We start from the raw sequence: 12,874 nt of genomic DNA on the forward strand, positions 1-12,874 counted from the left end.
GACCTCGAGGGTCCGGTCTGGGGCGTTCCTGATCCCCCTAATAGCGCCCGCTATCACTGTGTCCTGCAAAGGTTGAGACATAAAGGGTCGGGAAGGAAAAGAGGAGAGAAAAGCAACTGAGGCCGAAGGAGAAGGAACCGGTGTGGCCCTCCAGAGCCGATTAAGAGAACTGGACCGCGGAGATCCGGCGGGAACGCGGTGGTGCGGGGCAAGGAGCAACTGAAGCGGTGCGGTCTGTGGGGCTGGGTCTTCTTGCACCTCGGGTCACGCCTCCTTGGCGAGAAGGCGCCTCGCCTTTGATTGCTTCCAGTTCCTGCAGAACTTCCTGCCCTGGTGGAGAAGCGGGTCTTGCTTGGGTCGCTCTCGCTCCTGGTCTGAGACGTGAGACTGAATTCATACGGTGCTGGGCCCCCGAAGCCAAGTAGGGTTGGGGGAACAGAGCCTGCGAGCCCCCGCACCCCGAGTGAGGGGCCCGGTGTTAGGGTCCTCCCTCCCCTTGCACCCGCACCCTTCCGGGCTTTGCGCCTCCCCGGGGACCCCTCGCCGGGAAATGGCCGCGTTGATGCGGGGCAAGGACTCGTCCCGCTGTCTGCTCCTACTGGCCGCGGTGCTGATGGTGGAGAGCTCACAGCTCGACAGCTCGCGGGCCAAACTCAACTCCATCAAGTCCTCCCTGGGCGGGGAGACGCCTGCCCAGGCCGCCAATCGATCAGCGGGCACATACCAAGGACTGGCTTTCGGCGGCAGTAAGAAAGGCAAAAACCTGGGGCAGGTAGGAAAACACTCCAAATACACTCTATACCCAAGAGCGGTAGGCATCAACGCTCTAGAGCGCGTAGTTTGCCTTTGCACCCCTCAACCTTTCAAGTGCGCCCCCAGGTGTGGCGCGCCCCGCAGCTGGGGTGGGGTTCCCGGAAGCAGATCTTCGTGGGTGGGGGCGGCTGGTGGTTGCAGGTTCTGGAGGGCGTGGAGCGGGCGGGTTAGGGTTCTCCCACCTTTGCTTGGGGACATGGGCAGGTACAAGATCCAGTGTGTACTGGTGGGGAATGGTCCTTCTCCAAATTTACCACGGCAATGCTGATGATGATGTTAGTAGCAGCTAACACATAGCAACGATTTTGGGTCAGGCACCGTTCTAAGCGCTTACATATGTTTAATCTTCACAACCCTATGAACTAGGCGCTGTTACTTTTCCCCATTTTGCCAATGAAGAAATTGAGTTACGGAGTGATTAAGCAATTTGTCCAGGGCACACAAGCTAATGTTAAGTGGCAGAGTGGGATTCCAATCCGAACAGTCTGGGTCCAGATCCTGGTCTCTTTACTGTTGCATTTCACAATCTGGAGGGGGAGTTTACCCTCTTTCAGGTTCTGTTCCCCTCGCAACCACTTTCTTCCTTCAAAGAAGTGAGGTCACAGACAGAACTTCAGCAGACACGCCATTTCTCACTTCTGTAGCCTCGTAAATAAATCATCCAGGAGGGAGCAATATGATGAAGTAACAGTGACAGCATCGTAGCGCGGGCGACCGGAGTGCCTGCGATATAGCAAGGTGGAGCCCGGAGTCGTTCTTGCAAGAGGGCGTCAGATAGATTGACAGTCGCTTGCGATGAGTTACACAAACATACACACACTGTAAAACGAACGTGCACACTCGGCACCCGCTGTGGCCGGCGCGCAATGGCCAAGAGAGGGGGGCCTTGTGGGCACCAGGAACCACGACAGCTCCCCCTTTCTGCTCCTTTTGTAGGAAGCCAAAACTGAAAGCTAGTTGGCCAAACAGCACGCGCACCTCTCAGCACAACTGTCAACCCGTGAAGGTGGCTTGTTGCCCCACGGATCCTGAGTTTCCTTGTTTCATCAGAAGAGCTCTCTGCAGCCGCAGTGCGAGCTCTCGGTGTCCTCCATGCCCCTGCCCCTAGCGCAGGCAGGCAGCAGGGTGAAGGGTGAGAGCAAGGGCCAGTCCTGGAGGGACAGCGAGGGGAAAGTTAGCAGCACTTGGCCCCCTACTGCCCTCTCACGGGGACAATTTTGCTAGTTTTGCAGTTCCAGAATGCTTACTAGGCTTTGAAATGGCAACCATTTCAGCTATCTTTTCAAAGGAATACAGTCTACAATCACAGGTTTTTTTTTTTTTTTTCCAGGTCTCAAGGGAAATAAACTATATATATGCCTACATACTACATGCATACATATCCTTTGCACATTCTCGCACATGTGCATATACCTCCACATTTACGTGAGCATTCTCATTCCCTTTTACTCTTTCCTCCGAAACACCCTGACACTTTCGATAGTAAGAAACATAACATTTTCTTAGACATCCATCATGAAATGAGGCAAAGTTTAGAAAGGATGCTGTCAATCCAAATCATAAGACTTTTCTCTAATGGTATTGACTTCAAATTCCACCTTATCAGTTGAAGAGAGCTAGATGTTTACTTAGTTCAGCCAAGGACAGAGGGATGGACCCAATGATCTTTTGAGGTTCCTTTTGATTCTAATCCATGTATGTTCTGTGAGTTTCTGTAAAAGACTTTCTGTTTTTATCGCCACTGGGCCCCAACACTTGATGTTCCTGAATCAAATTATCAGTTATGTCAGAACTGTCATTAGCCATGGAGTTACATGGACTAAACTGAGGGTTGCTGCCCAGAATCTAGCTTATGTCTTATATTTTGATATGTCTATTTCGCTTTCTCTCCAAATATCTGCTCCTTAAAGAGGTTGCAACTCTATTTGCATGTCTTCAAACGGAAAATTTATTTATTTTACAAATGAGTATAACTTTCTTTCTTTCTTTCTTTCTTTCTTTCTTTCTTTCTTTCTTTCTTTCTTTCTTTCTTTCTTTTTCTTTTCTTTCTTTCTCTTTCTTTCTTTCTTTCTTTCTTTCTTTCTTTCTTTCTTTCTTTCTTTTCTTTCTTCTTTCTTCTTTTTGAGTTGAATTTCTTATATACTCTCCATAACCTAGTGGTTCCATGGAATATATTTCATTATATTTACTTAACTGTGATACCATATCCTTAAGATTTGATGTTGGATTTGTGAGAAAATGGTAATTTATGAGAGATAGTGGTAACATAAAATAAAACACTGAGTTGAATTGAAGTAAGATAGCTGGAAAATAGGAGGATTATCTTTTGTTATTGGCTTCTCACTTGTTTTGCGGGTGATCTATAATGTATACTATTATGAAGAAACAAATAGAAAAATCTATCTTCTTTGAAGTAGAAAGAGGAATTCTTTGAATATTTATGGGTCTCTTTACCTTCTTTATTCTACTAGTTATGTGGTTTCTGCAAATCTTAGAACTCTCATTTTCAATAATGGAATGGAAGTTAGAAAGACTATTCAAACAGGAAGATGCCATATCCTGTTTTGGAGAAAAAAAACCTAGAATTGAATTGTAGCTGAGCTGAATTTTTATCCATCAGAATAGAAAAATATGATTGATTGAGAAGATTGGAACTAAAATGCCAGCTGATCAAACTAGCTAATTAAGTAGTGTCATCCTGAGGCCTGATCAGTTGATTGTCTCTCCCTCCCCCATCCTTTATTGCTGATGCTGAAATGTATGTGTTTCAGAGATACAGGATTCAGGAACAGGAAACTGTAGGATGCAAATTCAAGTAGGCACTTTAGAAACTTAGTCTTTGGTCTTCTTTTCCTTACGTGAAAATTGAATAATTGTCTGTTTTTTCTGACTTACTTTGAGAATAGAGAATTAAAGTAAAAATTTATTGTGATTGCAGAATAAATTATTGAAGGAATTTAATAATTCACTAATCTACAAAAGTAAAAATGAGACAAAATGGGCCCCAAGGTTTTCTTCATTCAATGTAGTCTGTTTTCATATAAGGTAAACATTCTTATGTATAGGAATTCTATTTGTTCTGGAGGCAAGGTGGATTATTTGTAAATCACTACTGGAAAAGATGCCTTTGAATGTCAGGAAAGATTTAGAGAGCTCAGAAAGAGAACGTACTGTTCTTCAGAGGTGTTACAATTCCATTTTTAGGTTTGCTTTCAAATACAGTTATAAGTTATGATGGAAAATAACATAGAAAATTGAATATGGCAGTATTCAGGTGATTGATACAGAAGGAGCAAAAATGATTTTGCTGAATTATTCATACATACGTTTTAATCTGACTTTCTGTTTTCATCTATTCCTTACGGGTTTTAAAAGATAGTGTACATCCGTCTAAGTATATGGGATAAATTAAGTTGTGGACTGTTATTAATGTATATACATGTCAATATATTTCAGTGTCTAAAGAGATTATTGCAAACATTCTAAATTAAAAGGCATTTTAAACAAAATCTTTAATATCATGTGGATACATATATTCTGAATGAGTACACTGTTACTCAACATCACCTCTGGAGTTTGAGGTGATCAACTTTTATCGGCCACCCTTAAGAACAAATTGAAAACAAGCAATTTAAAAACTCAATTTATCTTTGCAGTTCACTTTTTTTTTTTGTAACTGGAAAACATTTTGGATTTGTGCTTGTAATTACTTCTTTTAGTCTTCTTTACTCCTTGCTTTGTCTTTTTGAGACAAGCAGATTAATTTGAATGCAATGCTATAGGACTTTTAAATATTTTTTAAAGGTTATGAGTAGAACAGTGGAAAATAATTATGTTTTTAAGTGTAAATAAGCTTCCTGGCATGTATCTCTAAAAAAGAAGCTGAAAACTGGCTTAACACAAATTTAGATTCTATGATTTTCTCATATAACTTGGACATTTGGACAGGTTTAGATGAAGTTGTGCTGTGAATAAAGAATGCTTGAAATGCATTGAAACAGAAGTCAGCTAGAGAGTACTAATATTTGTGTATTGCATTTTCTTTAATAAAAGTGCCACATCTACTTGTATGCGTAAACACTCATGAAAGTGCTCACAAAAATCAACTATATATAAACTAGATAGTCTATTTTCTATAGGTGATCACTTCGCTTTTTGAAATTATCCATAACTTTTTTTTAACCCTAGCCCAACTTTCTCCTGCTAGAGAGTAAATATCTGCGATTTCCTCTGGACATCAACTGACGCTAAGTGTAACCGGGAATGCAAATCATTTTCAAAATTTAAAGTTTCCAAAATAGAAAGATTTTGAAACAATCCACAGTAAGGTTCTTGTTCCTTCACTGTGAATAATAGAGAAATTAATAGTTGGTACAAGTGGAAGGTGACCTTGTGAATAGGAAGAAAAGTATTTTAACGATAATCTACGAGCATCTATCATTTCATTTTTGTGCTAGAGAAGAGAGAGCAAGGGACAAGTTTACTTAAACTCACTCCAGCTGTGACTTTGACCCTACAAGAGTCTTCTTTAGTACTCCCCTCTAATGCAAACTCCTCCCAGGATGTTTCAAATCTTATAGTTTTTAAAGTAGAGAAAGCAATGTAACAGAAAGGTAACTGATATATTCTGTTCTAGGAGAATATTGCCACTTATTCTTTTCCCCGCACAATCATTTTGAATGGATATTAAAATAATCTGTTAAATTATAGAGGTCTTTTATAAAATCAATGTATTTACATTTTAGACTCACTCTTTTCTGGCTATTCATTCTTTGATATTGATGTAACATCAAAATGAATTACAATCTTATTTCTATCTGTGATTCCCTGATAGCCCTCTAAAGTCATTTTACTTCATTGGACTTCTAGTTACTTGTATTCATCGATAAAGGACATAAAGCTGCTCCTAGTTATTTATCTGATAATTGAAAAGATTTATGCGATATTTGTGTCTGCCTGTGACTCTTACTGAGTCATTTTTTTAAAATTTGAGGCAGAACCCAAAAGGAAACAAAATTAATAATAGTGGATAGATTTTTGCCTTGTGTAGGATTGCTTTAAGATAACATAGATTAAATATGGAAGGAATAATGAAAATTTAGTTTTACCATGTGAGGTAAGCAGAAGTTAATTTTCTCTTCCTCCTCTGTTGATTTTTGCCAGGAACTAGAGAACAGCAACATACTTTTCTCTAATTGTTGTTTTTTTTTTTTTTCAGGACAAATATAAATCATTCTCCCAAACAAAGAGGTCAACTGATATAAAATATGGGAGATTTTTTTGATAGGAACATCTGTCCACAGAAAGAAAAGTCACCACCCAAATATTTTAGGTAGTGGTTTCCCAGCGTGTCTCTCATGCTAGCAACTTTGGGTCACTGCTCACTTCTTTGGGTTCAAACCAATGTTGGAAGGCCATGAATGATACCAACATCTAATCAAATGTCCTTAGGGAGAGCTCATCCCATAAATCCTTGTAAACTGAATCAGAGAAAACGTTAAGGCAGAGGGATTTCAGTATCAGATCGAAAATGCTATATCTTAACTCAAGTAATTAGCTTATGTAGGCATTAAAAAACAGAATTATTATTTCAATACTGATTCCACAACCACTGAATCTGTATAACAGATTATATTTGTGGGATCTTAATACTAGTTTAGATTTATCTATGTGCTCCAGATAATAAATGTAGAAATGAAATCAGAAAAAGCACAAAAGGAGTAAGTTTTTAAAAACCCATTACGTCTCTCTCCTCCACAAATAAAAGGGACAAATGTGCATCAGATATCCTTTTAAATATATTACAGTGCTAATTTAATTGATTCCACTTATATATTATAATTTGGTATACAGAATAGTTACATATTTCGTAGTCATACAAATTTTAACTACCCCACCCTCTCTAAAACAAATATATAAAATCAATGAGTGAATAAGTACAGTAAGTGGCAAAACCAGTCAAAGCATCACAATTAGGAGGACTGATTTCTTAAAATGGTGGATCTATCCAAACATTTCCTAAAAGATGTTAGTTCTCCATATTATGCTTTATCATTCCAAATAAGAATGTTCTTTTTTCTAAGAACTGAAGGAAGTGAGTGATCTTCAGACATATTATTTTCTTAACTGGTTTACAAGTACTTATAACACACATTAAATTATAGTTTGAGGTTCCATTTATTATTTATTCTGTGCCATGAATTGCTCCAGATGTTTCATTTTAATTAACTCTTTTGAGCCTCTTAACAGCCCTTCAAAGGGCAAGTCCTATTATCATCCTTATTTTTAGAAATGATGAAATATTTTATAAATGATAAAACAATAATTTTCCTAAGACACACAGAGGTTACGCAGTTTGTATAAGTCACACAGTGTTAAAAGGAGAAAGGCAAACCACCCTCCCCAGTATCCATCTCCCTGCATCTGAGCGCTACCAGGTGCCCACTGACAGCAGGCAGAGGCCTTCTCAGGGACTTCTGTACAAGGACTGTGAGTTGGTTTGGCGGGCATCACTCATGCTCTGCTCAGATGGGGAAAAATTATCTAGGGTGAGAGCCTACTATTGCTTTCATGTCTTCCTTACTTTTGACTCCTTCTAGCTGCCTTTCAGAGAATCAGACGATCTGTAGCAACACTACAACACTATAGTTTCCAAACAGGTTCTAACTTCTGACTTGCCACTAACCAGCTAAATGTCTTTGAAAAAGGCACTTCAATCTCTGTTTTTTTTTAATATGTAAAATAAGATACAATAACAATAGCAACCATAAGAGTAATGATACTTATGTGACTGAGCCAGAGGGAGAGGAAAGTACACTTATTTACTGTGCTAATGTCATTATTACTACTACCATAACAGAAATAGGTAAGGCCCAGTGCTCACGCACAAAATAGAAAGTGGCTGTTCAGTCTTCCCCTGGCCAAACTGGGCAGGGGCAACTAAATAAATGCATGTGATGTGCATGAGGGAAGCAAATGAACTCTACACCAAGGCCAGGAATTGTAAAACAAAACAAGACAAAATAAATACACACACAAATATGTTATTGCTTTTCTTGTATCGAATGTGAATATAGGGATGGTGAGTCAGTGCTGTCTCATACAAAGTAAGCATAACATATAATTGAGTAATTGGTGAAATTACACGGAAGCCAGGGTATAGCAGACATTAAAATATAATCGCAGTAAGTGAAGGTACTAACCGCCATGGCAATATTAGTTATTTAACCACAGGAACCAAAATAATTGAACAACATGTTAGAGTCTGCTGCCAACAGCATTAATTTGATATTCTCCAAAGTGAGATAGCCTCTGCAAAGGCAAGTTTCTTGACACTTTCTGCACAGCCTGGGGCCCAGAGAGCTTACTGAGAATTTGGAAGGTTTACAACCCTTTTTGAGTGTCAGCTGTCCTACTAGGAGTACTCAGAAATTTGGAGCTCATTATTCCCATTCCATTCCCTTCACTTTCTTTGTTTTATTTGAGCTATTTCTTTCATGATTCAGGTAATTTGGAAATATTTTAACAATGTTAAATGAAGAGTGAAAGTCATCTCTTTGAAGTACGTGATAAATTTCTTTTAACGGATCAGAAACAAGCTGCCAAGCTTATTTGCCAATAAGTGTTTCTATCTGATAATGAGCTAAAAGGCTGCATTCAAATGGGAGGATGGGTGGGGGGAATTGTCGTTTAAAACCGACTGAAATGACAGCTCACATTCAAATAATGGTCTTCACTTGCTCATTCTAGCTTCACTTCATCTTAACCCTTTGAAACTTGGCTCAACAGGCATTGGGTTAATTTATGTCTTGAAATCCAAGGTCTTCTTTCCAAAAATCATCTCTATACTCTGTAGTCTTTCCTTTAATACTTAATTTATCCCCTTACTTCTGTTGCTACATATTTCCATGTTCTTTTCTGGGTTATTCCTCCTTTCCTTCCTTCCTTCCTTCCTTCCTTCCTTCCTTCCTTCCTTCCTTCCTTCCTTCCTTCCTTCCTTCCTTCCTTCCTTCCTTCCTTTCTTTCTTTCTTTCTTTCTTTCTTTCTTTCTTTCTTTCTTTCTTTCTTTCTTTCTTTCTTTCTTTCTTTCTTTCTTTCTTTCTTTCTTTCTTTCTTCTTTCTTTCTTTCTTTTCTTTCTTCCCTGTACAACCTTCTGACCATAAATGTGGGCATTTCCTCAAGTCCCTTCCTTAGTCCTCTTCTTTTCCTATTCCACTATCTCTCTTTTGCTGATATGATTTCCTTCTTTGGAAATCATCTGTTACATAGGCAGAAATCTGTCCTTAGTTTGATTGAACTCCTGAGCCCTCTTACCTGCTCAACAGTTTGGGAAGTCTTTCCAGAAACAAACAAACATCTCCATATCAAAAAATATACATTTTATGTCTGAATTGTCAGGAGTCAGGCAACCAAGTCTTTATGATTTCTCATGCCAATAATAAAACCTGGTAAACAGTACCCTAGGTTAGTCTAATGAAGACCATGAGAATCAAGTCTCATTGCCCAAATTCTTCTCATGCTCTGGTCTGTTCATCACTCACTGGTGATGAAAGAAAGCTGTGTAGATTCCCATGAACCCTACATATTTGAATGCTTGGGATTTAAATAGCCTCCACTTTTTTTCTCTATGATAGACCTGTTTGTTAAAACAACTCCTGTCTGATTTGAATGTGCACAAATCTAGAATTTATGCTTATAAAACATTACATATTATAATGTGTACATACACATTTTAAACAATATAAATGTTTATTTTTATACCTTGAACTACTTACCACAGAGTATTTTTTTTGCTATTTGCTATTTTAGAAATAATTGTTAAGTTTTAGTGTGGAAAAACCTTAACATTTACTTTCAACCTGACAGACGCTTAAATGTGCTTTCATAACTGTGTAAGAGGATTCTTCAAATGTACTTATTCATTTTTATTCAAGATGGAGAACTTTATAGAAAGAACCAAGAGAAGCTTTTATCATCTACAGGTTTCCAGACCTTGTACAACAGACTAAAGTGGGCATAGTTGAAGCTGACAGATACAGTAGAAATCACCTCGTTTAACTCATTTTATGTAGGAGGGAACCATGCTAGGAGATGTTTCCTGGTCTGCCCCAATGTACTACAGTCAGTGCCCATGACAAAAGAATTTCTCCTGGAACTTAGATTATTTGACTTCTAAGGCAAGTCTTCCAAATAATCAAAAGAAATGCTTTCTGTTAAGTGCATAATAGCAAAGCTCTACAGAAGAATTAAATTCAGTTGATTCAAAGCTAGTTGGAGTTAATTATATTGAGAGTTCTTTTTCAGCTCTGAATTTTGTATGTCAAAATGTATTATCAAAGAGTACAATGTCATGATGACAACTGTGTCAGCAGGATTTAAACAAAATTAATGAAGGGGAGTGGCTTCGCATGTATTGTCCTTGCTCATTTTTTCAGTCATAGTACTTAATGACATGATTAGCAAGAAGCCTGGCTGGAGAGAGTCTGCCCAGGAACAGCAGGAGCACACAGAAGAAGGGAAAAAAATAATGGTGGGCTCTGGGAACACAGATTGCTTGACCTTTGTCCAAGCATCATCTAGGAATAGAGGCTAAAGGCTTTAAAAATTTTCTGATAGAAATGTACGAACAGAGAGATACTTTATGTTGTGACCCAGCACACACACACACACACACACACACACACACACACACACCTCTGAAAACAAAGCTTTGAAAATAAATATTCTTATGATGGGTAATGCAGTGAGACATTTTCAAAATTTTAGTCCTCTCCTTCTGTTCTGTTCTATGCTGGTCTCTTGTTCTATTCTATTCTATTCTCTCTCTCTCTCTCTGTCTGTCTCTTTAAAATGCTGGTCATGACTCATTGAATTGATTGATCAAAACCTGTGGTTTGAAAACCTCTGCCTCATTTGATACTCACCTTGCATGGAACTCAGGGTACTATGCTTGGAGATCAGCAGCACTTTAGGATCAGCCCCAGTAAGGGGGAGGTAGAAAGCAGAGCAGGTAGATTCTTCTCTTCTGCAACCGTGTGTCAGCCTCTGGCCTCTGTGTGGTGTACCTCTTCACCTGAGATGTACTTAAACTCTGCCTCTCTCTCCACTTCTAGGAATAGGTGACCAATAACTATACTGCATGTGGTACATGGATGTTTCAGACATGTTTACTCAGAATCTGTTATGCTACATTAGTATTGTTCTTTTTGGGTGTATGCCATGTGCACAGTCATACTTTATTTCTGAGAAAATGCAGTTGAAGATGGTTATAATTTCTATGTGGGACAGAAGGTGAACTTCAAAGAGCATGGGATATAGGTTCAGAAGACTTGGTTAGCCTATCTTTTTATATGCTTGCCCTTGAAGAAATCATCTGACACCCTTAAACCTTAGTTATCTCATCAGTAAAATGTTAGTTCATAATAATAATATTGTATTTTCCTTGCCTTTCACCAAATATAAAATATTGCTTATTTAATTAACATCATTAGAGATGATTTTGTGAAAAACAAAATTAAGACCTTTCTACTCTGAATTTATGAAGGATAAATGTGAATTAGTTAGAATCAACCCAAGAATGAGTTAATCTAATTGGATTTTATGATTCTGGAATCATAAATTCAGTTTCTGTCTTGATTGCCTTTTTTTATAAGAGGAAGTCGAAAGTGGAAGGTGTTTTTTTCGGTCTTGTGTTGTTTTTTTTTCTATTTGTTTTGATTTTCTTGGATTTATTCAAAGATTTCAGTGCCAGTGATAAGACTTTCACCTTTCTGATTAAAACTTAGTTTTTGTTTTTGTTTTGTTCTTGCACGCTACAAACTGCTCTCTTGCTTGCTGTTAGAAAACCCTGTCCACGATATTCAAGGAGAGCTCTATACCTTTTTAGTTTTTTCTATCATGTCAGAGATGTGTTACCATTTATATGTTCTATCTTGGAATGGCATGATAAGCATCTTAATAATAGAAGTAAGTATACTTTTAAAGCTCTGAAACTAAACCTGAGGGTCATGTTTTGGACACATTATAGGTTATGGGGTTCAGAATGGATAAAATTTGGGGAAATAGCCAATTGTAGTCAAGTTGTCTGGATGTGAAATCACATGGACTGTGACAGAGGAAATACATTTTGTCAAAATTCTTCAAACAGGAAAGTGGGTATTTTCAGAGCTGTTGGAAACATATTGTATTGCTAAGGAGGCATTTCCTAGGGAACAATGTAATAACTCTGATCATTCATAGTTACAAGTGCTGGAATCTCATTCAAACATTTGTCTAAGCTAAAAATAGTCTAGGCTTCCTGCTTTTATCCCTGCTCTAAAGCAATTATTCTCTAATTTATAGGATTCTACTTCTTCCTTAATATTGATCTCTTTTGATACTTTATTGTCCTCCAATTGTCATTGTTTTGACTCAGATCATAATCATTTCCTGATGGGCTATTACAATATTATAACAGTTTTGTACATCTCTAAACCATCCTCTATACTACCTCTAAGGTGAGATTTTTAAAGTAAAAATCTGATCAGACTATTCTCCATCTCATGTCCATTTCTAGAGCATGAAGTCCAAACTTCTTGACATGGCATACAATGTCATCAATTATTTTGTTTCTCTCTACTTTGTCCCTGGGGCCACACAATTGTTGAGTGAAAGAGCTGGGATTTATAACCAAGCAGTCTTGCTGGAGTCTGTCTACCCAATCACTGAGCCATGCTGCCATCGTATAAATTGGAAGCCAGAGAAACCAGCTAGAGAATTTTTATTGGTACATTTCAGATTCAGATGTGACTAAATTCTTTAGATCAGTCAACTTGCTAATTCCTTATTTACTTCTTAGGTGTATTAGATGCTATAATCATAGTAAACAAACGTTTGACATAGATGCCATGCTGGGTCCTTGAAATAGGTAACCATAAAGACAAATGCAGTCTTCTTGTGGAATCCAGTTGGAATTTTAAGATTGAAAGAGGTACCCAGAAATGGTCCAGTTCATTCCTGTTTCCAATACGATGTTAAAGTTGGACAACCTGCTGTGTTTTCCTTTTTAGAAAGAATTCTGAG

General features: G+C 38.3%; 1 protein-coding gene across 2 annotated transcripts in view; it reads left to right on the forward strand.

Annotated features, from left to right (window-relative positions):
• Positions 1 to 550: 550 nt before the first annotated feature.
• DKK2 (dickkopf Wnt signaling pathway inhibitor 2) overlaps positions 551 to 12,874 on the forward strand; it is a 92,870-nt gene continuing 80,546 nt past the window's right edge. Inside the window, exon 1 of one of the 2 annotated variants that reach the window (XM_088020087.1) lies at positions 551 to 811. In XM_088020087.1, coding sequence (XP_087876213.1) covers positions 551 to 811 — 261 coding nt within the window. The remainder of the gene's footprint in view (positions 812 to 12,874) is intronic. The other variant, XM_028121354.2, reaches the window with a different exon arrangement.

This window comes from Eumetopias jubatus, unplaced genomic scaffold (assembly GCF_037043125.1).
Source record: "Eumetopias jubatus isolate StellerSeaLion01/CBP00866 unplaced genomic scaffold, mEumJub1_p1.0 scaffold_2, whole genome shotgun sequence".
Classification (NCBI taxonomy): Eukaryota; Metazoa; Chordata; class Mammalia; order Carnivora; family Otariidae; genus Eumetopias; species Eumetopias jubatus.